Source organism: Anomaloglossus baeobatrachus, chromosome 4, assembly GCF_048569485.1.
Source record: "Anomaloglossus baeobatrachus isolate aAnoBae1 chromosome 4, aAnoBae1.hap1, whole genome shotgun sequence".
Taxonomy (NCBI): Eukaryota; Metazoa; Chordata; class Amphibia; order Anura; family Aromobatidae; genus Anomaloglossus; species Anomaloglossus baeobatrachus.
The window spans coordinates 346,468,124-346,494,663 of NC_134356.1; the positions used below are offsets into that span (position 1 = coordinate 346,468,124).

At 44.1% G+C, this 26,540-nt stretch overlaps 2 protein-coding genes across 2 annotated transcripts in view; both read left to right on the forward strand.

Moving 5' to 3' along the window:
* Nucleotides 1-21,234, forward strand: part of LOC142302402 (plexin-B2-like) — a 335,800-nt gene extending 314,566 nt beyond the window's left edge. Inside the window, exons 24-35 of the mRNA XM_075343449.1 lie at nt 655-755; nt 1,030-1,259; nt 4,849-5,027; nt 5,624-5,690; nt 5,997-6,143; nt 11,719-11,875; nt 17,204-17,304; nt 17,479-17,563; nt 18,549-18,703; nt 18,791-18,951; nt 20,604-20,751; nt 21,223-21,234. Coding sequence (XP_075199564.1) covers nt 655-755; nt 1,030-1,259; nt 4,849-5,027; nt 5,624-5,690; nt 5,997-6,143; nt 11,719-11,875; nt 17,204-17,304; nt 17,479-17,563; nt 18,549-18,703; nt 18,791-18,951; nt 20,604-20,751; nt 21,223-21,234 — 1,543 coding nt within the window. The remainder of the gene's footprint in view (nt 1-654; nt 756-1,029; nt 1,260-4,848; nt 5,028-5,623; nt 5,691-5,996; nt 6,144-11,718; nt 11,876-17,203; nt 17,305-17,478; nt 17,564-18,548; nt 18,704-18,790; nt 18,952-20,603; nt 20,752-21,222) is intronic.
* Nucleotides 21,235-21,325: 91 nt separating this feature from the next.
* LOC142302403 (plexin-B2-like) overlaps nt 21,326-26,540 on the forward strand; it is a 38,610-nt gene continuing 33,395 nt past the window's right edge. Inside the window, exon 1 of the mRNA XM_075343450.1 lies at nt 21,326-21,447. Coding sequence (XP_075199565.1) covers nt 21,326-21,447 — 122 coding nt within the window. The remainder of the gene's footprint in view (nt 21,448-26,540) is intronic.

Below are 26,540 nucleotides of genomic sequence, written 5' to 3' on the forward strand. Positions count from 1 at the left end.
AGTTTTCCACAAATACATAATCCTCTCCAACAAGTAGCTAAATTTAAGGGTTAAAAATAAATATTGCTACCTAGAAGTAAGTGCAAAAATTCACCTATAATATGTTGATTTAAAATAAGGCTTTAGGCTTATATCCCTGTAGTAGTATATGGGTATTAGTGATACAGAACAGCAATACAGCACCAGAAAATTGACAACTAGCAACATGTCTCTAAAGGCTAGACCATGTTACCCAGGCACCTTCCATAAGGAAGGGGAGAGTGCCTCAAATACCTGGTGCCTTTCGGACATAGACTGAGAAGCAGTTCTGGATTGGTGCGTACGGGCCCTTTTAAAAGGAACCTGACCGCTTCCCCAGACAGCCACCATTTATTTATTGGTACCATTATACCCTTGCTAACAAGGCCATTCTATAGTCTTATTGATAACGGCATATGGCAGAAAGCAATTTTGTAACTGCGGTGGTGTTATTCTAATTTGTGGGTGGCTATTCGTGGGGTTGTTGTTTTCCCCAGACTGATCATCCCAGTAATCATGTACTTGTGGTTGGACCATAATTTGAACCTTAATGGGAAATCCATTTGGGGTCCACAATAATAGCAATGAAGTATATTGTTTCCACTGTGTATCTGAAATCTGACGTTCTGTCCAAAGGAGGAAAAGTCAACAAGCAGAGCGCGAGTATGAAAAAGTGAAACAGCAGCTAGAGGGATTAGAAGAAAGTGTCAGAGATCGCTGCAAGAAAGAATTCACAGGTAAACTGATATTATCTTGAGAAAAGGATGCTCTATAGCATTTATCTACAATGAAAAATAATTATAAGAAACTAATGTAACCTCATTGGTTTAGGTAAGAATTATTTGCTTTTCAGAAAGAAGGTAACCTATATTCAGAGTATTACATGTCTGAAGTTTGCCCTATTCAAATACCACTTATTCTCCTTTTCTTCCTCGCAAACATCCTTTTATACCAAGGTTTGGTTTTTTTTGGTGTCTTTATTTTGATTTTTTTCTGGGTTTTATTTTTTAGATCTTATGATAGAAATGGAAGACCAAACCAATGATGTAAATGACACTGGAATACCGGTTTTGGACTATAAAATGTACACTGACAGAGTGTTTTTCTGGCCATCCAAAGATGGTGAGAAAGATGTTATGATCACAGGCAAACTTGATATTCCAGAAGCAAGGAGACCAACCGTAGAGCAGGCACTGAACCAGTTTTCCAACCTCCTCAACAGCAAATCATTTCTGACAATTGTAAGTTCAGTACTTGTTTTTCTTTTTATCAGCCTTTATTACAACTCTGATAAGTAGGTATTTTTGATTTCAAAAGCTGGGTTTACACGCTGCAACATCGCAAAGGACATCGCTGTAACGTCACCGGTTTGGTGACGCAATAGCGATCTCCATAAGTCTCTGCTAAGTCTCTGGTGAGCGTTCAACCCGGCAAACCTGGCCAACAACTTACCAGCGATCCGGACCTGCAGAGCGACCTAGCTGGTTGTTGGGGACGTTGATAAGCAGCCTTTTGAAAGGGAAGTTGCTAACAAAGTCGCTGAAAAGGATTCACACACTGAAACGTCATGCTGCACAGCGGGAAACAAAGGACCTAGGAATGGTCCTGAACGACGTGTAGTGATCAGCAACTTCCAGCAACTTCACAGCAGGGGCCAGGTCGCTGATAGGATTCACACACTGCAACATCGCAAACAACATCGCTATTGCGTCACAAAACCGGTGACGTTACAGCGATGTCGTTTGAGATGTTGCAGTGTGTAAACCCAGCTTTAGTCTTTGTTCAATTACTCCTGTCTTCCTAACAATCATGGTGTCATAAATTTGTTGGGGAGAACTACAGTTCTAGGATGTCCAAATGTGTCCCAATCAAGCTTCTAGTTATCAGCAGATTAGGGGTTTAGGATTGCATCCATTACTACATAGCATGCAGATGGTAGTGTTTGTCATCACTTGAACAGTCCCATGTACTAACCTGTTACTTGTTCTTCTTTGTATCAGCCAAAAGGTAGAACCATGCGTGTCTTCATAATACAAGCATGTCCAAAAGTGTGGGCACCCTTGAAATTGTTCCAGAAAATGAAGTATTTCTCCCAGAAAATTATTGCAATTAAACATATTTTGTTATACACGTTTATTTCCTTTGTTTTTTTTTTTGTGTTGTTCCAATATATACAGAGGGAAAAAAAAGGCAAGTGGGTCGTAATTTCACACACAACTCCAATAATGGGCTGGACAAAATTGTTGGCTCCTTTCCAAAATTGTGAGTAAACCACTTTGTCTCAAGCCTGTGATGCTCGTTCAACCTCACCTGTGGCATGGAACAGAAGTGGACAATATGACAAGCACATGTGAAACCAGATCAAAAGAGAGAAGTTGACTTAATCTTTGCACAGTGTGTCTGTGTGCCACACTAAACATGGAATAAAAAAAAAGAAAGCTGTCTGAGGGCTTGAGGACCAAAATTGTTGAAAAATATCATCAATCTCTATCTCAAGAGACCTTGATGTTCACGGTGTGCAGCTTTTAATCAAGAAGTTTACAACCCATGGCACTGTATCTATTTTTCCTGGAGGTGGACGGCAGATAAAACTTGAAAGGCTGCAACGCAGGATAGTTCAGATGGTGGATAAGGAGACCCAATCAAGTTTCAAAGAAATTCAAGCTGTCCTGCAGGCTCAAGGTGCATCAGTGTCCGCTTGAAGTTTCCGTCGACTTTTGAATGAAATTAAACCCTGTGGCAGGAGAACCAGAAGGACCTCACTGCTGACACGGAGACATAAAAACCTAGACTTGGTTTGCCGTAATATATGTAAACAAGTCAAAATCCTTCTTGGAAAGTGTCTTTTAGACAGATGAGATCAAGGTACAGCTTTTTGGTAAAGCACATCATTCTACTTTTACCAAAAACTGAATGCGGCCTGCAGAGAAAAGAACACAGGACCTATAGTCAAATATGGTGGAGGTTCAAAGATGTTTTGCGGTTGCCTTTGGCATTGGGTGCCTTTTACTGTGTGCAAGGGATCATTAAACCTGAAGATTACCAAAGGATTTTGGTTTGTAATTTTATGTCCATTGTCAGAAAACTGGGTTTGCATCCTAGATCATGGGTCTTGCAGCGGGGCAATGACCCCAAACATACTTCAAGAAGCACCAGAAATGGATGAAAAGTAAGTGCTGGAGAGTTCTGAATTGGCAAGCAAGGAGTCTGTATCTAAATCCCATTAAATACTTTTGCATAGATCTTAAAATTGCTCTTGATAGAAGGCGCCCTTCAAATATGAGACCTGGAGCAGTTTGCAAAAGCGGGATCCAAAACTCCAATTGAGGGGTGTAAGAAGCTTGTTGATGTTTATACAAGGCAATTGCAGTTATTTATTCCAAAGCGTGTACAACTAAATATTGTTGAGCATGCCAACAGTTTTGTCCAGCCCATTTTGTTTTTTTTTGTGTAAAATTATTGTGTTGTTACAATACACACAAAGAAAACAAACGTATATAACAAAACGTGTAATTGCTATAATTTTTCTGGGAGAAATGCTTCATGTTCTGTTACAATTTCAAGGGTCACAACACTTTTTGCAATGACTATATAAAGCAGATGATCAGTGCTTTTATTTTTCAAATCAGTCTCCTTATACTAATCTGTTATTTACCAGATTTTATTTTATTTTTTAATTCCTGTAATAAATAATAAAGTTAATAATGTATACTGAATTTTGGGGCTATGTTTAAAGGAAGCCTGCCACCTTACCTGCAGATATGGTAGTAATCTGCAGGTACATAGTGTTTAAAGTATGTATAACTGCCGTACTGGAGCAGCGGCTACAGGGAAAAAATAAAGCTATATTCTTCCTGCAGCTGCTCAATTCCAGGCACTGGGTTGGTGCAGGGAATGGTTATAGTCATTGCTCAGTGATTGGGCCTGTGCAGGGAGTGGTTGTAGTCACTGCTCAGTCACTGGGTCCGGTAACAGGGAGCAGTTATACTCATCACCGAGTCATTAGGTTAGTGTGGGTAGTGGTTATAATCTTTTGGTGGTGTAGGGAGCGATTATAGTCACTCGATATTACATGATGAACTCTGCTGTAATTGTTCCTCGGATTGACTCCCTGCCCTTGCACGTAAGTTGATGAGCAGGTTGTTATTCAAGGTGCACTAGGAATGATTCCAGCATGCTCATTGTTTAGTAAGTGGTGACTACCAGCTCTCTGCACTGCCCAAATGACTGGAAGGAAGCAGGTGCAGGGAAAATATAACTTTAGTTTTCTCCCTGTAGACATTGTTCCAGTAAGCTGCCTACACAGGCTTTAAATGCTGTTTACCTGCAAATTACCCAAACATACATAGGTAAATAGTGTTTATGAACGTGATAGGTTGGTTCACTTTTAGCTCCCGTATGGCATACACATCCATATACCTCCCAGATGACTGGAAGTGAGCTACTACAGGGAGAATATAACTTCTATATATAATACATATATAATTTTATATATATATATATATATATATATATATATATATATATATATATATATATATATATATATATATATATATATATATATATATATATATATATATATATATATATATATATATTATATATATATATATATATATTATATATATTATACATTATATATATATATATATATATATATATATATATATATATATATATATATAATATATATTATATATTATATATATATATAATATATATATAATTATATATAAAGATTCTCCATGATCGAAACATAGCAAACAGTGAAGCAATCTTTTGGGATGTTAGGGGTTTTATTATATAGATTTCTTTTTTTTTTTTTAGTTTATCCACACCCTTGAAAGCCAGAAGGACTTTTCTGCCAGAGAGAAGCTTTATTTTGCCTCCCTGCTTACAATTGCCTTGCACGGTAAACTGGAGTACTACACAGATATCATGAGAACCTTATTTGTGGAGCTGATGGAGCAGTATGTGGCCAAGAATCCCAAACTGATGCTGAGGAGGTAAAGCAAACTACAGTTTTATAATCACTGCATAAGCCATATTCTATGATAAGGGTTAAGCACTTTACCTGCTTGGTTTGGCATCAGACTAATGAACTACCTGCCATAATTTTACATTGTGCCTATTTCCTAAAAGTGCATTCAGTTTTCACAAATTAGGTTTAGGAAAAGGCTGTTATGCACCAACACTGCAGATTTCTAGCAATAAAATGTTAAAAATGTCTTTATAAAAATATGATGGATTATTTATTTTTGGATCTGAATCTGAAGAGTTAGATACACCGATTAGGGAAGGGAGGGGTAGGTTTCCTGTATATGAGCTGTGTGTGTTAAGGATATGTTCATACGTAGCTATTTTATGTGCAGAAAAAATGTGTTTTATAGTAGCAGCGAAATAAATAAGATTTCTAAAATCCAATTCACACAGTGCGTTTTTGTTTGGGTTGTTTTGTGGGGTTTGATCATTTTCTAGAACATTGTTTTTTCTTGTAACTATGCTTGTGAGTCTTTCCTTCTACTATATACCTTTGTTCATCTAATTGTGATACATTAGCTAAGAACATATTAGTTCATCACATCCTCTCTCATATTTTCAGATCAGAAACCGTCGTGGAGAGAATGCTTTCAAACTGGATGTCTATTTGTTTGTATCAGTACCTAAAGGTAGGTAATGCTTCTATGTCCCTAATACAATGCAGCCAGTTGGGAAGGTCAGGTAGTTGAGTTTTTGCATATGTCAGCCCTCAGGACATGCTGCTCTTTAGTGAGTTATATTGCTTTGCCCATGCCAATTTAGCGGCAGTATTAAAGATTTGGCTTCCTCTTTAGCTATCATAAAGCAGCCTCTGCTCATGCATGGACAAAGAATAGTTTCCACTGGGGATGGGGATTTCAGATGTTAACAACATCATTAAAAGCTATTCCTTGATCCATTTAGCGGACATGTTTCTCTTTTTATTTCAAATGCAGGACACAGCTGGTGAACATCTATACAAACTCTTCAAGGCAATCAAGCACCAAGTGGAGAAGGGCCCTGTGGATGCTGTGCAAATTAAAGCCAAATACACCCTGAATGATACTGGATTACTGGGGGATGATGTTGAATACTCACAGTTGGTAAGTGGCCTCTTTTGTAAATGAATAGATACAATTGCTCAGACTGCATAGTGGGTTTGTTCTGGTGACCAAAGCAATCATCCTGGATAACAACCCCAGGGAGAATTAGATCTCTAATCTTACAGAATGGCTCGAGATGGCAGTAAGAGTAGCTCTAAAAATGTTATTTCACTCTTCAATAGAAGTTTTCATCAAAATGTCACCACTAAGAACAAGTAAGTGTATAAAATGCCTAAAATTTAGGGGGAAAAAAGACTTATGCTTTTATTACCATTTGATTGGATCCTATTTTTTCTGATTGCAGTAAATGTGTGCAAAATGTATAAATTCCTCTGTGTGGTATACTTCTCACGAACCAGTGTCTGGCTGCGGAAACAAGCATGCCACCCTCTCCACAATCTACAGTTGTAACTCAGGAATGCTAAGCGACACTCTTAAGAACCAGTCATCAGGAATTTCATCCCCAACTTAAGGACGTGTATGTAAGGGTGCTTTAATGCAAAGTAAATTCTCACCTTTCTTGTAGAAATATGTTTTTTTGGGGGGGGGGTTTGTTTCAGAGAAATTCATAGTTGAATTTGTATGCGGTGTTGTCTGTGCAGTGGGGTGGACCCTCACAACTTTCCTGCCTCTCTCCCTATTTGCCACTCACTTGCCTGTTTCCGGTCTCTGATTGACAGGTGGCTTCCATTTCAGTGTCCTGTCATAGATAGGAGGTAGGCAGATGGCATAAATTACAAAGAGGTAGGAAAGCTGTAAGTACAGTGCCCACCCTGCTGCACTTGCAGCTCATTAGCATGCAATCACAACTATGGATTTCTCTGAAACAGCAAAATAGATTTGGACAAGAAATGTAGTGAGTTTATCAGCATTACAGCACCATTACTTACACGTCATTAGTTTGGGGTATAAAATCCTGATGACAGGTGCTCTTTAAGTTGACAAAAGTGGGAAATTACTACTTGTGATTTTTTTTTTTAGTTGGCTGTACGCCGATGGTATAGAATTGTCTATGCAGATCTATATATCTCTATTATATTTATGCCTCCATTCATATGCCCATTTATCTGTTTCGTTTAGAACAAATACATGGAGTTTATCAGAGGGGCTTTAGTGATGTGTATTGGTAAAGTCTAGTTTCGGCTGTTTAGAGTGGAAACCAAAGCCCTGCACGCATTTCTTTTTTCCGTTCTAAAAAAAAAATAAAAAAAAATACAGCTCTATATACACTACTAACAAAATGTTAGGGACATTTAGCTTGGATGAAAGTTATGGAAACCATAAAAAGTTCATGCTGCAGTGATATTTTATCATGACAGTAGGGCATTTAAGTATAAATATGCAACAGTTAAATTCCTCATCTCAAACAATTTATTGAAACAAAAGCCAACAACAGTGGTGAGTGTACCCGCCCAAATAAATGTCAGTGTCTGGATAACTTGTCATGTGACCTTGACAATCAATTACAGCTTGACAATAACGTCTCATGCTGTTCACAAGTAAAGTTATTGTCTGCTGGGGCATGGCATCCCACTCTTCTTGAAGGGGCGGCCCTCAGGTCATTAAGGTTCTGGGGTACTCAGTAATGAGCCTCTACTCGGCAACTTAGTTGATCCCATATTTTCTATAGGACTATAGGATTCAGGGCTGGAGAAAGTGCAGGCCACTCCGTTTGAGGTACTCCAATCTCCAGCAGCCATTCCCTAATGATGAGCTTTAGCATTGTTGTCCATGCTGTTCATGCAGAGGCACAATGACTGGATTGTTATTCAGGTAGTAGGAGCTTGTCACTGTACCAATTACAAAGTCTCGGACAGTTCAGTATTGACTAAACAGAATCTTCCCATACTGTAACACCAGCAAAGGCTTGTCTGGTGATAAGTGGCCTATGCATAGAGCTCTCCTTGACATCTCCAACATCCTTAGAAGCCATCATTTCTGCTCAGTGTGAATTGACATTCATCGTTGAACAGCACTGAGGACCACTGGTCCCTTGTCCTGCATAGATGCTCCCTGGCCCATGCAAGATGATGAAGCCTATGCCTGGTGGAGTGGTCAGGTACCCATGTAGGTCGTTTAGCATGCAGACTATGCTGATGTAGACCGTTTTGAATGGTCTGATGTGACACTTGGGTCTTAAATGTGTCTGGAGTTGTGTGGCATTCATCATCCAGTTCCGAAGAGCATTGTTCACAATGAAGCGCTTATCAGTGTGGAATGTGGCCAAAGGACGTCCACTTCTATGCCTTTCTAGGACTCTTCAAGTCTCTCTGTATCTTTGTTGCAGCCTGCTGTTGACACTCTGTGACACTCAAAGCTCAGTTTCTACTTCTGTCTTAAGAATATCTGCTTGAAACCTTGCAATTGTGATGTACTGTTAAACAATTGTTAGGTGTCCTCTTAGTCTCATGATGTCAAAATGTGACTAGCATGATGAGGAGGACTGTTTAAATACCAATTATAACTGAAACCTGAAATTTTTTGGGCAATTCATGGATCAAACACCTGTTAATTTTGCCATGAAGTTTCTTGTTGAAGAACAGCAAGTTGTGCTAAAAGTACTAAAATGTCGAACAGTTGGACGTGTGCATCCAAAATTTTAGAGACCTGGAAAGGTTAGTGTATTTTAGGATAAAACTGAAATTTCACCCAAAAGCCAAATATTTCTAACTCTGTGTGATTTATACGTCACTTGTCCAAAAACCATTAACCTCATGCTTAGGTTTTACACCAACAATAATTTATAACCACCAAGAACTCAAAGGGACGGTGTTTGACCTAAAAAGACTCAACTTTATTAAATCGCATAAAATTATTAACAATCAATTGTATCAAGCAGAGATCTTAACTTCCTCATCACACTGGACGTAGCTACATACCAATATTGTCCCAGTGATCTCCATAATGCCGAGAACACACAGTTCCTTCTCCAGTACTGAAGATATTTTTTAAAATGAACTTCAATATCAACTTCCCACCATACACGGTGGGTGTACAGGTATAATTGGGGATAAGATCAAAACTATCATTCAACTGTTTACCAGAAGCCCTGGTCCACAAAAGTTTCTGCTTGAGCTCAACCAATAATTCGGCATTCATATATCATATATCCCAGTGAAGCCTAATTAATTCTGTTATACTTCAGCCGACAGGCAACATGGCAGTATAATCACCGACCATAAGCTTCCCCAATTAAGTGAAGTCACTCCGGCAATGAATAGATACACTGACCTGACAATGATGGTGAATGGTGTGCCCGTCCTCTGTCCCGACGCGCTTTTCCCACTTCTTCAGGGGACGTGTGTATGTGTTTTTGAAAAGAGCGCCTTTTTATATGGTGGAAACCGGAACCTCATTCATATCTGTGTAATGACGTGTGCCCGGCCCGCCCCCACAGTGACGCGGTATCCGGGATTCCTTCACCATGTGTGCAGTAACATATGCCCGGCCCGCCCTCACAGTGACGCGGAACCCGGGACTCCTTCCCATGTGTCAGGTGACGTATATCCGGCCCACCCCCACCGTAACGCGGCTCCCGGATCGCCATTCCAATGTATATGCTGACGTATATCCAAATCCCTCCCCATTGCTGACGCGGACCCATCCATCACTCCGGGTATGTCACGGCCCTCTCCACGCCCCGGTGGTTGAAAAGCACGCTGTGTGTCAGCAGCCTAGGTACTGCTACCCTGGCAACCAGACCCAACAGCAAGCGTCGCAAGGTTACCGCAGACGTGGAGTGAGCACCCGGAATGACAGACAGGACCGCGTACATACCGTATATGCCGGCGTATAAGACGACTGGGCGTATAAGACGACCCCCAACTTCTGCCCTAAAAATATAGAATTTGGGATATACTCACTGTATAAGACTACCCCGCTCCCAAATGAAAAAAAGTCTGCTTTGATTGCAACATGTTAATTTTAATTCCGCGAGAGCCGTACAATATGTTTTTAAAGGGCCATTGACAGATCAATCGCTCCAATGTTCACTTAGTACAGCAAGGAATGCTCCTCCCTGCTGTATAAAGCCACAACTGGACTGAAACAATGGTACTACACTCTGCTACAAACAGACACACACAACTCTGCTACAAACAGACAAACACACACAACTCTGCTACATGCAGACAAACACACACAACTCTGCTACATACAGACAAACACATACAACTCTGCTACATACAGACAAACACATACAACTCTGCTACATACAAACACATACAACTCTGCTACATACAGACAAACACACACAACTCTGCTACATACAGACAAACACACACAACTCTGCTACATACAGACAAACATATACAACTCTGCTACATACAGACAAACACATACAACTCTGCTACATACAGACAAACACATACAACTCTGCTACATACAGACAAACACGTACAACTCTGCTACATACAGACAAACACGTACAACTCTGCTACATACAGACAAACACATACAACTCTGCTACATACAGACAAATACACACAACTCTGCTGCTCTGTGGGGCCTGCACCCGCGGCTCGGCGGGTACAGCACCCGCGGCATCGGCGGGGGGGGATTGGCAGGGCATACATCTGGGGGGGTTAGAAGCAGCTCACCGGGGCCCATAATGGGCACAAGTCCCCCTGTGTTAGATATCGCCCCCATAGTGCTGCCCATGGCCCCTATATAGATCGCACAAGTCCCCCTGTGTCAGATATGGCCCCTAGGCTGCTGCCCAAAGTAAAATAAAACCCTCTTTCCTTACCTCCTGCAGCGCTGAGCTCCCTCCTGTCTGGCTCCGTGCTTCTGTTCTTCCACTTCCTGGTTGTCAGTGCGGTCATGTGATCGGCACAGCAGGCTGAGATCTCTGCCTGATCACAGTGGAAGCAGGGACACGGGGAGAAACGCTGGAGGGGGTAAGTAAAGCTTTTTTATTTTAGAATGAGCAGCAGCCTGGGGGCCAAATCTAACACATGGGGGACATGTGCGATCACACTGGGACGCAGGCTCATATAATATGCACCGCTGCCCCAGCCCCTCACTGCGTGCAATTTCAGCACCATTGGAGATGGACAGCGGCTGTGCATATTATATGAGCGGGTGCAGGAGATCAAAGGATGCAGCCCGCAGCGTTCCCCTGTGCTCCAGAGCTGCTGCCCCCACCTCCCCTGGACGCTGCAGTGTACATACACCCCCCCCCCCCCCCGTATATCCGGCGTATAAGACGACCCCCCACTGTAGCCATTATTTTAAGGGGGTAAAAAGTCGTCTTATACGCCAGTATATACGGTATTTATATTATATAATATTACAGATAGATATATGGGACTCCTCTGCTTCTGATTTACTCAGGACTTCACAGGACCCTAATTCGATTTATCTGTTGTGCAGACATAATAGATAAAACGAGACGATGAGCACATATGAACAGAGATCTGAACACAAATCCAGCTGGATTGTCCCAAAATATGGATTTTTTCCTAGAAATATATACTGTGATTCCATTACATCTCTGGAAAATAATGCATAAAGAATTTAGCAGGAATATGGCAATAATATATTAGTGTAATTAATAATCATCTTTTTTTCCCAGACTGTTAATGTCATTGTTCAAGATGAAGGTTTGGAGCCTGTGCCAGTGAAAGTATTAAACTGTGATACAATCACACAAGTCAAGGAAAAAATAGTTGAACAGGTTTACAAAAACCTTCCGTATTCACACAGACCAAAAGCTGACAGCTTGGCAATAGGTGAGTGCAAGGATTAGGATTAGCTTTGTACAATTAGCATTTATTTGGCTAAGCTCTGCTGTCCTTATTTACATATTTTCCTGTTTGTGAAGGTCTGATTGACCTGCTTTCTTTTAGAGCAAAAATGGGGTAAAGTTGCCTCATTATAGGAAGCAAGATCAATGAACTGTTGCTGAAGGACACACATATCGTTGTTGTTATGCATAGATACCATTTTATGTCAGTTGCCTGAATCTTGTCTGGTTATTTAGGTGAAGGAGTTTTGCCATCAATAATCTGTTTCTTCACCACCTTTGGTGCCTTTTCTTTCCTGTGTATTGTAAGGAATACTTTCATTTACTGATCAGAAGGCCGGCTGAAATCCTCATCCTTGAAAAAGTAGACCTTTCAGGCAATAGGTCATAAGATATGCTGAATATTTTATCATAAGTATGTATATATATATATATATATATATATATATATATATATATATATATACTAGAAGGTGGCCCGATTCTACGCATCGGGTATTCTAGAATTTACGTATTGTGTAGTTCATGTATGATTTTTGTTATATATATATATATATATATATATATATATATATATATATATATATATATAGAGAGAGAGAGATGTTGTTGTGTGTAGTTACCAAGTGTTTGTGTAGGCGCTGTAGATGTTCTGGGTGTTGTCTGGGTGTGACGGGGGGTGAGAGCGGTGTTGTATGTGTGTTGCGTGTGTTGCGTTGTTTGTGGAGCGCTGTGTGTCTGTAGCGTTGTGTGTGTGTTGCGCGGTTTGTGTGTGTGTGGTGTGTTTTGGGGGGAGGTATGTTTTGTGCAATGTGTGTGTTGTGCGGTATGTGCGTATATTTGTGTGTGCCGCGGTGTTTGTCTGTTGGGTGTTGTGTGTGTGCAGCGTTGTCTGTGTGTGTGGGTGTCTGTGTAGGGCAGTTGTTTGTGGTTCCCAGTGTGTGTGTGTGTGTGTGTGTGTGTGTGTGTGTGTGTGGTGTGTTGTGCAGTGCGCGCGTGTGTGTGTGTGTGTGTGTGTGTGTGTGTGTGTGTGTGTGCATCAGCCTCTCTTCTCTCAGCCTACCTCTCCCAGCCTCCCTCCTCCCAGCCTCCCTCAGCATCAGCCTCCCTCTCCCAGCCTCCCCAAGCATCAGCCTCCACCAGCATCAGCCTCTCTCCTTCCAGCCTCCCCCAGCATCAGCCTCCGCCAGCATCAGCCTCTCTCCTTCCAGCCTCCTCCAGCATCAGCCTCCCTCTCCCAGCCTTCCCCAGGATCAGCCTCTCTCCTCCAAGCCTCCGTCCTCCCAGCCTTCCCCAGCATCAGCTTTCCCCTCCCAGCCTCCCTCAGCATCAGCCTTCCCCAGCATCAGCCTCTCTCCTCCCAACCTCAGCCTCTCTCCTTCCAGCCTCCCCCAGCATCAGCCTCTCTCCTTCCAGCTTCCCTCAGCATCAGCCTCCCCTTCCCAGCCTTCCCGAGGATCAGCCTCTCTCCTCCCAGCCTCCCCCTCCCAGCCTCCCTCAGCATCAGCCTTCCGCTCCCAGTCTCCCCCAGCATCAGCCTCCCCAAGCATCAGCCTCCACCAGCATCAGCCTCTCTCCTTCCAGCCTCCCCCAGCATCAGCCTCCCATTCCCAGCCTTCCCCAGGATCAGCCTCTCTCCTCCCAGCCTCCTTCCTCCCAGCCTCCTTCCTCCCAGCCTCCGCCTCCCAGCCTCCCTCAGCATCAGCCTTCCGCTCCCAGCCTCCCCCAGCATCAGCCTCCCCAAGCATCAGCCTCCACCAGCATCAGCCTCTTTCCTTCCAGCCTCCCCCAGCATCAGCCTCTCTCCTTCCAGCCTCCATCAGCATCAGCCTCCCGTTCCCAGCCTTCCCCAGGATCAGCCTCTCTCCTCCCAGCCTCCTTCCTCCCAGCCTCCCTCAGCATCAGCCTTCCCCTCCCAGTCTCCCCCAGCATCAGCCTCCCCAAGCATCAGCCTCCACCAGCATTAGCCTCTCTCCTTCCAGCCTCCCCCAGCATCAGCCTCCCCAAGCATCAGCCTCCCTCGTCCCAGCCTCCCCCAGCATCAGCCTCCCCCTCCCAGCCTCCCCCAGCATCAGCCTCTCTCCTCCCAGCCTTCCCCATGATCAGCCTCTCTGCTCCCAGCCTCCTCCAGCACGCCGTGCTCCTCTGCCGACACTCACACACCCGATCGCATCCACTCACACACACCCGATCGCATCCACTCACACACACCCGATCGCATCCACTCACACACACCCGATCGCATCCACTCACACACACCCGATCGCATCCACTCACACAAACCCGATCGCATCCACTCACACACACAGACACTGACGATATCGCACATACGCGCTGATACTCACAGCATCCGGACATACCACATGCCTCTGGCCATGTGATCCTCCGTCAGGTCCTGGAAGATCACAACAGCACAGTATCAAGGCCGAGAAGCAAGCGATATCGCCGGATGCTGTGAGTGTGTGGATGCGATGTGAGGTGTGTGTGAGGTGTGTGTGTGAGAGTGAGTGTGATCTGATGTGTGTGTATGTTTGTGTTTGTGTGTGTGCTGTTATGTGTGTGCGTGTGGATCTTCCGCTGCAGCAGGACCTTGATGCGCTTATAACCATGCCCCCACTCCCGTGCGAGCGGGGGCCGGGGGAGGGGGGTGGGGGGGGTAGTACAGTACTCACCTCCGTGACAGCCGTGTCAGTTCGGGGAATGCGCGGGGGGGGAGGGGGGGGGGAGTACAGTACTCACCTCCGTGACAGCCGTGTCAGTTCGGGGAATGCGCGGGGGGAGGGAGGGGGCGGGGCCAGAGCTAGCGTGTATTGCGTGAGGGGGGCGGGGCGTGGCGTGGCCGAATTGCCAATGCCTGCAGGGTGCCGAGGCGAGAGGCCAATCTGTGGGGGGGGCGGAGCCTGGGCGAGCGGCTGGCCAATCCGTGTGGGGGCGCAGCCTGGGCGAGCGGCCAATCGGTGTGGGGGGGCGGGGCCATGGCGAGCCCAGCGGCCAATCAGCTTTGTGTCACCGAAAGGACACAATTTTGGAGCATGACAGACAGACAGACAGACAGACAGACAGACAGACAGAATAAGGCAATTATATATATATAGATATATATATATATATATATATATATATATATATATATATATCTCAATTTATCCAGCTCCTCCTACTCTATAATATCCAACCAGTAGGTGGAAAAGCACTTTCCTGGTACCCAGGTTTTGCTGTAAACTTACATCATAGCTACAATGCAAACATTCAGTATAAGAGCCTACAGCAGTAAAGTACCAGCTTCTTTATTTGGAAGCAGTGAAAGTAATATCCTGACTGTATAACTAATGTTCATCAATACTAGATTCACCTTGATATACAATTAGGTCCAGAAATATTTGGACAGTGACACAATTTTCGCGAGTTGGGCTCTGCATGCCACCACATTGGATTTGAAATGAAACCTCTACAACAGAATTCAAGTGCAGATTGTAACGTTTAATTTGAAGGTTTGAACAAAAATATCTGATAGAAATTGTAGGAATTGTACACATTTCTTTACAAACACTCCACATTTTAGGAGGTCAAAAGTAATTGGACAAATAAACCAAACCCAAACAAAATATTTTTATTTTCCATATTGTTGTGAATCCTTTGGAGGCAATCACTGCCTTAAGTCTGGAACCCATGGACATCACCAAACGCTGGGTTTCCTCCTTCTTAATGCTTTGCCAGGCCTTTACAGCCGCAGCCTTCAGGTCTTGCTTGTTTGTGGGTCTTTCCGTCTTAAGTCTGGATTTGAGCAAGTGAAATGCATGCTCAATTGGGTTAAGATCTGGTGATTGACTTGGCCATTGCAGAATGTTCCACTTTTTTGCACTCATGAACTCCTGGGTAGCTTTGGCTGTATGCTTGGGGTCATTCTCCATCTGTACTATGAAGCGCCGTCCGATCAACTTTGCGGCATTTGGCTGAATCTGGGCTGAAAGTATATCCCGGTACACTTCAGAATTCATCCGGCTACTCTTGTCTGCTGTTATGTCATCAATAAACACAAGTGACCCAGTGCCATTGAAAGCCATGCATGCCCATGCCATCACGTTGCCTCCACCATGTTTTACAGAGGATGTGGTGTGCCTTGGATCATGTGCCGTTCCCTTTCTTCTCCAAACTTTTTTCTTCCCATCATTCTGGTACAGGTTGATCTTTGTCTCGTCTGTCCATAGAATACTTTTCCAGAACTGAGCTGGCTTCATGAGGTGTTTTTCAGCAAATTTAACTCCGGCCTGTCTATTTTTGGAATTGATGAATGGTTTGCATCTAGATGTGAACCCTTTGTATTTACTTTCATGGAGTCTTCTCTTTACTGTTGACTTAGAGACAGATACACCTACTTCACTGAGAGTGTTCTGGACTTCAGATGATGTTGTGAACGGGTTCTTCTTCACCAAAGAAAGTATGCGGCGATCATCCACCACTGTTGTCATCCGTGGACGCCCAGGCCTTTTTGAGTTCCCAAGCTCACCAGTCAATTCCTTTTTTCTCAGAATGTACCCGACTGTTGATTTTGCTACTCCAAGCATGTCTGCTATCTCTCTGATGGATTTTTTCTTTTTTTTCAGCCTCAGGATGTTCTGCTTCACCTCAATTGAGAGTTCCTTAGACCGCATGTTGTCTGGTCACAGCAACAGCTTCCAAATGCAAAACCACACACCTGTAATCAACCCCAGACCTTTTAACTACTTCATTGATTACAGGTTAACGAGGGAGACGCCTTCAGAGTTAATTGCAGCCCTTAGAGTCCCTTGTCCAATTACTTTTGGTCCCTTGAAAAAGAGGAGGCTATGCATTACAGAGCTATGATTCCTAAACCCTTTCTCCGATTTGGATGTGAAAACTCTCATATTGCAGCTGGGAGTGTGCACTTTCAGCCCATATTATATATATAATTGTATTTCTGAACATGTTTTTGTAAACAGCTAAAATAACAAAACTTGTGTCACTGTCCAAATATTTCTGGCCCTGACTGTAACAGCAGTGTATAGCCTTTATGCAGTACAGTGCGCTGCTAAAGCAAATGTGTTACATAATACAACCAATAAGGTCGTAATCCTAACGAAAATAGTTGGCAAACCTAATTTTAATCAATGTAACAAAGCTTACAATTTTGTCTTCAGTAACTCCATTTCAAGCTGATTCACTGTCTTGTGTTATACATACCTTTTTGTGTATTTTTTCCAAATATGTTAAGCAAATAAAGATACCGGTGTGTGTATCTTATGGTATTCAAGAGGAAACCTATGTAATTTGTGTGCCGCTGCTTTTCTTTTAGAATGGAGACCAGGCTCAACAGCACAAATACTGTCCGATTTGGATTTAACATCCCAGAAAGAAGGCAGATGGAAACGGATTAATACACTAATGCATTACAATGTAAGCATGTTTTACTTATAATGCTGGGTGTTTGTGAAGTGCATAAACTAAATAAATTAAAATTGAAGAAAAGTTAGAATTTGAATAGTTTTTCATTTTACTGAAGTGATTATGTACAGATGATAAATGTCTCTCACTTAATAGTACTTCAAAATATTGCAATTATATTCACAGGTAAGAGACAATGCCACACTTATTTTATCAAGAATTGGAATTTCTCAGCAGCAGGAAGAAAATCACCAAGACCTCCCAGGAGAAAGTACGTTTGTTATAAAACCTTATCTGAATTGTTGAATGACTAGTACAGCAGTATTTAGATCTCAGTCGATATGGTTACTGGTAAATAATTTCTCATTTTAGAAAGATTTTATTTATTATTATTGATATCCCAAATACTATAGAGACTGTAGTGTGCGACATAAAAAGTGCTTAAATGGTGCAGGCTATTACACGCCCGATTTTAAAGGATAATGGCTTTATTTCTCAACACTCTAGACTAAGCTAGAAGACCCTACAGGGTTTGAGGACCATTCACCTCCTTTGCCAACACTTAGAAACAGTCCATATGTTTCTGCATATGTATAGGCTGCTGCCCATGCATCTGTTGGAACTTCAATTCGAAGGTTGACTTTTCCAGAGGGCATGGTTTACAGAAGGGTATGGAGCATGATGGCCACCCACTTCTCAGACCTTTAGCAGGTGACACCCATAGGGTCACTGTTCCCTGAAAACGTCTATGGCAATTGTGCAAACTGAACAAACAAGTAGGTATAGAAAGTGTCCTGCTCAGCCAGTCCAGCTTAATAGCCAAGAGGTATAAAAATTCAAAATTTTTAAGTGGGCCTTAAGGCTAAAATATGTTCAGCAGAGTGAAAGAAATGTGTGATCAAGTACACCCTACTAATCTAATGGTTCCCCAACTTATTTTCAGGTGGCCATCAACTCGCCATTTTACGACTAAGCATAAAGCTTAGAAAAGTTATAGCGAATGACACATGGTTCATTTATGTACATAAATGTTTCTCCATCTTGTATATTTTCCCTGCCAAAGAGCAAGGAAATAACAGAAGAAAGCACATTTCTTCATTGGTTTAAACCTGAACATTGTACTAACCAGTCACAGCTCAGCTTTTATTTCTTAAACTGTTCTGCAAAACTAGTTGCTATGACCGAGAAAAGATTTCTGCAGGTATTTCTAAAACTTGTCTCTTAAAAAAAAAAAAAAATGTCTTCCTTTTATTTAGGGCATGCTCTACTAGAAGATGAAAACAAGGTATGGCATCTTGTACGTCCAACAGATGAAGTTGATGAAGGTAAATCTAAAAGGGGAAGTATGAAGGCGAAAGAACAGACAAAGGCCATAACGGAAATCTATTTGACAAGGCTACTGTCTGTCAAGGTAAAGTTGCTTTATGTGCAGTTGTTTTCTAGCAGAGTAGGTTAGTATGAGGTCATCAGTAGCTAATTATTATTTTTTCTCAATTAGGGTACGCTGCAGCAATTTGTACATAACTTCTTTCACAGTGTCCTTAATTCCAATCAAGTGGTACCTCCAGCTGTTAAATATTTTTTTGACTTTTTGGATGAGCAAGCAGAGAAATATGAAATCAAAGATGAAGATACAGTTCACATATGGAAAACGAACAGGTATGACGCCACAAGAAAAATGATTACCGTATTTTTCAGACTCTCTTTTTAACAAGAAAAATTCCTGCTAATAAGTGTATGTGTCTTATAGCCCAGAGGCAGCGTCTTGTGATGGATGCAAACACTGACACCACGTCCTCCCTGATCAGAGAGCTGCTCTCTCTCCTACTGCCGACCACTGATCTGTGGGATCTGTTCAGAGCAGGAGAGGAAGCTACCTGGACCTGAACAGGTGGAAGTTGCAGGTGTTGAGCAGCTGAAAGATCTTTTATGCTAGTAATTTCAGGACCTTTTCAGGTCATGTGACTGATGACATGATCTGTAAGATCCTTCAGTTAATTAAGTAGTAAGTCCTTTAGTGCTCAACTCCTGATCAAGAACTACAGGATGTGGTAACATATAGTGTGCATGTAGCAGAGCTGTGTAAATGTGCATGTAGCAGAGCTCTGTGTGTATAACACACACTATAGAGAAACACTAATGATTGTTTTATTTTCCTATTCTACCTTATTACATTAAAATTAGTGCTAATGACCCCTCCACTTGATACCACAAGGGACAGTTTCAAAAAGTAGGACAAATATTTTTTCTATTTTTTTTTTGCTGCCTAGGGTGCATCTTATGGTAAGGAGCATCTTCTAGTCCGAAAAATACATTATCATTACAATGAAAAGTCTTATTTCATTAGCTTCAAGTTTATAAATTATGGCATTATCTATACCTTAAAAATTATAAAAAGTGTAAATTGCATGTGCTCCCCAAAAAGGTTAGTATAGTTTCTATAAAACCTGATTATAGCTTGGGAAACAGACAAATGCCCCATTCCTTCCCCTTAAGCAGACTATTCTCCAAACGTCAGATTTATTGGAAGTTGAGAGTTGTGTATTGTACTAGGCTTGTATCTAGGCTTTAAATGACTCAATCACAGATGTAACAGCCATCTCCTATGTTGTATGGCGGTGCTATTTGCCACCCATTCTAATTAAATTAGAATGATTTTGAAAACTCTTGAGCCATATTTTATTCACAACACATCAGAAGTTGACTGCTTTGACAGTCTTCTATTTCATTTGAAAAAATTAACTCATGCAGAAATTGATTGTAGTAACATATCTCAAAAAGGAAGGACAGTGTTAGCAAAAGGATGGAAAAGTATGTGGTACCAATGAAATCCAACTGGAGGCTCAATCTATGGTAACATAAAAATGGCAACATGCAGAAGTACTTTTTATTGGTTGTAGAGTAAGAGTACTATATTATACAGAGCACCTTCCAAAAGTGCATTTTAGGGAATGAAGTTAACCTTCCTGGTATGTTACTTGACTCTTAAAATCGGCTTACTGACTTCCAGTCCATCGCCACCTTTTGGTTGCATTTTATTGATCTTTGTTGACATGGCTGTATAAGTGCCATCAATCTCACACCCTCAGAACACTGCAAGTGAATTTATGGGGTCATCATTCAGGCTGAGATCATGAGACTGCTTGCTGAGGAGCCATGTCAACAAAGACCACTCGGAAACTGCACATTCCCTCCATGTATTTGAGAGATATACACCTGATTCTCTGAAAAATGGATTCCGAAATTTAAAAAAATTAAAATAAAAATTAATCACTTCAGACAGCTGTTAATTATATAATTCTTTTTTACAGTTTATCACTACGGTTTTGGGTTAACATACTGAAGAACCCTCATTTCATCTTTGATGTTCATGTGCACCAAGTAGTCGATGCTTCCTTGTCAGTCATTGCACAGACATTTATGGATGCTTGCAGCAGGACGGAGCACAAACTAAGCAGAGTAAGTGAACCGACTCATTGATGTCTATTGTCTGGATCCAATTCCTTCATCTCTCTACTTTGAAAGAATCAGCAGAGATATGTCATGTTTGGTGTGCAGCAAGTAAAATCACCGTTCTGTTAGGAAGACACGGCGTTGGTGACAGGACCATGCAGCACACACTATTGATGACAGCTCGTCTAAGCATTGTTTTTGTGCAGAGCTGACAGTTTGTGCATATAAAAAGATCTGTGTAGACAACTTTCTCATTCCTAAATATGATTTTGCCAAAGGTATTACGGTACATTTCTTTTTTGATATTCAATATATAAAGTGTATATATAAAAACAGTGTAGTGTGAGTAATAAATATAACTTTAAAGCAGCACTTGGATCACCAAAAGTAGAACCTGGAATCCAAAAAAAATAAGAATGTGTAACTTAAAGGGGTTATCCCACAAAGGTAATTTAAAACTTCTTTTTTTATCATTAGTCCTTAAAATAATAAGTTCCACGTTTAGTTGTATTTAAAAAAAAAAAAAAATGCCCTTCTGCTGAGATAATCTTATAAATGTGTCCTTGCTGTTGACTGTGTAATGGCCTTGTCTGACCGTACAGGAACATGGTCTGATCATACCACTCCTCCTGGTCCAGGGAGGATGCCAAAGAGAGTGTACAAATATTACAACACTGAATTACAACTGATTCTTTCTGTAAGGTAAAACATTTCCCTATTTGTTTTTAATAAATGTTACACCTCAAAGAAAGAATCATTTGCGATCCAGTGCTGGAAATGTCTGTAAACACTTTTTTCTTTGTCGCTCCATTGGGAGACCCAGACAATTGGGTGTATAGCTACTGCCTCCGGAGGCCACACAAAGTATTACACTTTAAAAAGTGTAACCCCTCCCCTCTGCCTATACACCCCCCCGTGCATCACGGGCTCCTCAGTTTTTATGCTTTGTGTTGAAGGAGGCACACATTCACTCATGCTCCCATTTTAGTCAGCAGCAGCTGCTGATTGTATCGGATGGAAGAAAAGAGGGCCCCTAACAGGGCCCCCGGCATGCTCCCTTCTCACCCCACTAAGTCGGCGGTGTTGTTAAGGTTGAGGTACCCATTGCGGGTACACAGGCTGGAGCCACATGCCGTTTTCCTTCCCCATCCCTTAGGGGCTCTGGGAGAAGTGGGATCCTATCCGGTTATCCAGGCACTGGGACCGGGCTCCCTCCGCAGCCCCTTTGGGATTCTGACGGACAGGAGACTGAGTATCGTCAGGGACAGGGCCCTGCATCTACAGGTACTCTGTGTCCCCTTGGGGACGGTGCATGGAGCACTTTGGCCTCAGACGCTGCAGCGACTGCGGTGTTGGTATGAGACCGGGACTACCGCGCCGACCGCGCCTGCTTGCCGGCCGCGGTTTTAACTTTAGTCCCCGGCTTTTGCGGCCTGGTGCCTTGAACTCTCGCCCCCGGGCCTGCCAGTCAGGGGAAAGGGCGGGACGGTCGGTCTGACGCCGACAGTGAGGGTTGGAGCACACTTAGCTGTCCTCCTCCCCCCTCACTAATCACTCTGGGGCACCAGATTCCCACACTTTTGTAGTTACGCCCACGGCTCCCTCCTCCCCTGTGAACGCCGACAGCCATGTTTTAAGCACATTCTGCCGGTGGAGGACTTCTGGCTGCAGCTCTGGGAGACCCGAGGCAGGGAATCTGGTGGCCACACACCGCTTGAGCGGTCGGTAAGCCACACCGGTCACCCGGTGCTGGTCCCCCTAGAGTGCCGAACTGTTATATATATATATATATATATATATATATATATATATATATATATATATATATATATATATTTTTATTTGTATACATTTTCTCGGTTCGGCTGTACTGTTAGCTTGTGGCTATATATCCCTCAGTGATCATTCTCCTGGGAGACAACAGCATGTCGTTCACAAGGAGCAAGGGTGCCAAGACACAGGGTTATTTTGCAACCTGTACCTCTTGTGCGGCTATGCTACCTGCAGGTTCCACCTACCCTCACTGTGAGCAATGCTCGGGCCCTGTGGCACTCGCTCAGCCGGAGCCTGGGGCACTGGGGGGACCCTCGGCCCTGGTAGAACCGCCGGCTACCCCTGTACAGGTGGCAGGGACAGAGTTTGCAGTTTTAGCTGAGAAACTCTCTGAGTCACTTTCACAATCCATGGCTCAGTCTATGGACAAATGGTCTGCTAAGATACTAGAAGTCTTGCAGTCCAGACCGGCCCTTACACAGGCCCCGGGCACTGCGGGATCGCCCCCAGGCCCCTCTCGGTCTGCGACGAAGCGTGCTCCTGGGGTGGCCTCTAGTTATTACGTGGAGGACTCCGGCACGGACCGCAGTCCCAGACCGGCTAAGCGGGCTCGCTTAGAATCTTCCCCGACTTCATCACGCTGTTCGGGGTCTCAGCTTGAGGACTCTCTAGAGGATGAGGCGGAGGTCGCAGCCCAGGACTCTGACCCTGATGTTGCTCTCAATCTTGATACACCTGAAGGGGACGCCATAGTAAATGACCTTATAGCGTCCATCAACCAGGTGCTAGATCTTTCTCCCCCAACTCCACCTATAGAGGAGTCGGCCTCACAGCAGGAGAAGCACCAATTTAGGTTTCCCAAACGTACTCGGAGTGCTTTCTTCGATCACTCTAACTTCAGAGATGCTGTCCAGAAGCACAGGGCTTTCCCGGACAAGCGCTTTACTAAACGCCTTAATGACACACGTTATCCCTTCCCCCCCTGACGTAGTTAAGGGTTGGGCTCAATGTCCCAAGGTGGATCCTCCAGTCTCTAGACTGGCGGCTAGATCCGTAGTAGCAGTGGCTGACGGTTCATCGCTCAAGGATGCCACGGACAGGCAGATAGAGCTCCTAATGAAATCCATCTATGAAGCCATAGGCGCGTCCTTTGCCCCTGCCTTTGCAGCAGTGTGGGCACTCCAGGCTATCTCAGCTTGTCTGTCTGAGATTAATGCGGTCACCCGTACCTCTGCTCCGCAAGTAGCGTCTTTGACTTCTCAGGCGTCGGTATTTTCATCCTACGCCATGAATGCTGTCCTGGACTCGGCTAGCCGTACAGCGGTAGCATCCGCCAATTCAGTGGCAGTCCGCAGGGCCATGTGGCTACGCGAATGGAAGGCAGACTCTGCTTCCAAGAAGTTCTTGACCGGTTTGCCTTTTTCTGGCGACCGATTGTTTGGCGAGCAATTGGATGAAATTATTAAGCAATCCAAGGGAAAGGACTCGTCCTTACCCCAGCCCAAACCAAAGAGACCTCAGCAACGAAAAATTCAAGCGAGGTTTCGGTCCTTTCGGCCCTCAGCCAGATCCCAATCCTCCTCGTCCAACAGGCCACAGAAGAGCCAGAGAAACTCTTCTGCATGGCGGTCTAAGTCACGTCCTCCAAAGACCGCCGGAGGCACCGTCTCCAAGGCGGCCTCCTCATGACTTTCGGCCTCCCCAAACCGCATCCTCGGTCGGTGGCAGGCTCTCCCGCTTTTGCGACGCCTGGTGGCCACATGTCCAAGACCGATGGGTGAGGGACATTCTGTCTCACGGTTACAGGATAGAGTTCAGCTCTCGTCCTCCGACTCGTTTTTTCAGAACATCTCCGCCCCCCGAGCGAACCGTTGCACTTTTTCAGGCGGTGGACACTCTGAAGACAGAAGGAGTTGTGATCCCCGTTCCCCTTCAGGAACGTGGTCGCGGTTTTTACTCCAACCTGTTCGTGGTGCCAAAAAAGGACGGTTCATTCCGTCCCGTTTTGGACCTCAAATTGCTCAACAGACATGTGAGAACCAGGCGGTTTCGCATGGAATCCCTCCGCTCTGTCATCGCTTCGATGTCCCAAGGAGACTTCCTAGCATCAATCGACATCAGGGATGCCTATCTCCATGTGCCGATCGCTCCAGAGCATCAACGCTTCCTGCGTTTCGCCATTGGGGACGAACACCTTCAGTTTGTGGCACTGCCTTTCGGCCTGGCGACAGCCCCACGGGCCTTCACCAAGGTCATGGCATCCGTTGTGGCAGTCCTACACTCTCAGGGCCACTCGGTGATCCCGTACTTAGACGATCTTCTAGTCAAGGCACCCTCCCGGGTGGCATGTCAATACAGTCTGACCGTTGCTCTGGAGACTCTCCAGAGGTTCGGGTGGATCATCAATTTCCCAAAGTCAAAATTGACTCCGACCCAATCACTGACTTACCTCGGGATGGAGTTTCATACTCTCTCAGCGATAGTCAAGCTACCGCTGGACAAACAGCGTTCGCTGCAAACAGGGGTGCAATCTCTCCTTCGGGCCCAGTCACACCCCTTGAGGCGCCTCATGCACTTCCTGGGGAAGATGGTGGCAGCAATGGAGGCAGTTCCCTTTGCGCAGTTTCATCTGCGTCCACTCCAATGGGACATTCTCCGCAAATGGGACAAGAGGTCGACGTCCTTAGACAGGAACGTTTCTCTTTCTCTGGCAGCCAAGACCTCTCTTCAGTGGTGACTTCTTCCCACTTCTCTGTCGAAGGGAAAATCTTTCCTGCCCCCATCCTGGGCTGTGGTCACGACGGACGCGAGTCTGTCAGGGTGGGGAGCGGTTTTTCTCCACCACAAGGCTCAGGGAACCTGGACTCCGACAGAGTCCTCCCTTCAGATCAATGTTCTGGAGATAAGGGCAGTGTATCTAGCCCTAAAGGCTCCGAAGAGTGTCAGAGCTTGCAGCGCTGTCATGCAAAGCCCCCTTCCTGGTATTTCACCAGGATAAGGTGGTTCTGCGTCCGGTCCCGGACTTTCTCCCTAAGGTGGTGTCCCCTTTTCATCTCAATCAGGATATCTCCTTACCTTCATTTTGCCCTCATCCAATTCACCAATGTGAAAAGGATTTGCATTTGTTAGATCTAGTGAGAGCACTCCGGATCTACGTGTCTCGCACGGCGCCACTGCGCCGTTCCGATGCGCTCTTTGTCCTTGTCGCTGCCCAGCGTAAGGGGTCGCAGGCTTCCAAGTCAACCTTGGCTCGGTGGATCAAGGAACCGATTTTTGAAGCCTACCGTTCTTCTGGGCTTCCGATTCCTTCAGGGCTGAAAGCCCATTCTACCAGAGCCGTGGGTGCGTCCTGGGCATTGCGGCACCGGGCGACGGCTCAGCAGGTGTGTCAGGCAGCTACCTGGTCTAGTCTGCACACTTTCACGAAACACTATCAGGTGCATACCTATGCTTCGGCAGACGCCAGTCTAGGTAGGCGAGTCCTTCAGGTGGCGGTTGCCCACCTTTAAGAGGAGGGCCGTTGTCGGCTCTTTTTATCGGGGTATTCTTTTACCCACCCAGGGACTGTTTTTGGACGTCCCAATTGTCTGGGTCTCCCAATGGAGCGACAAAGAAGAAGGGAATTTTGTTTACTTACCGTAAATTCCTTTTCTTCTAGCTCCTATTGGGAGACCCAGCACCCGCCCCTGTTCCCTTCGGGCTGTTTGTTCTTTTGTGAGCACATGTTGTTCATGTTGAATTGTTCTTTTGGTTCATGGTTTTCAGTTCTCCGAACATCCTTCGGATTGAATTTACCTTAGACCAATTTATAAGTTTCCTCCTTCCTGCTTTTGCACCAAAACTGAGGAGCCCGTGATGCACGGGGGGGTGTATAGGCAGAGGGGAGGGGTTACACTTTTTAAAGTGTAATACTTTGTGTGGCCTCCGGAGGCAGTAGCTATACACCCAATTGTCTGGGTCTCCCAATAGGAGCTAGAAGAAAAGGAATTTACGGTAAGTAAACAAAATTCCCTTCTTTTTTT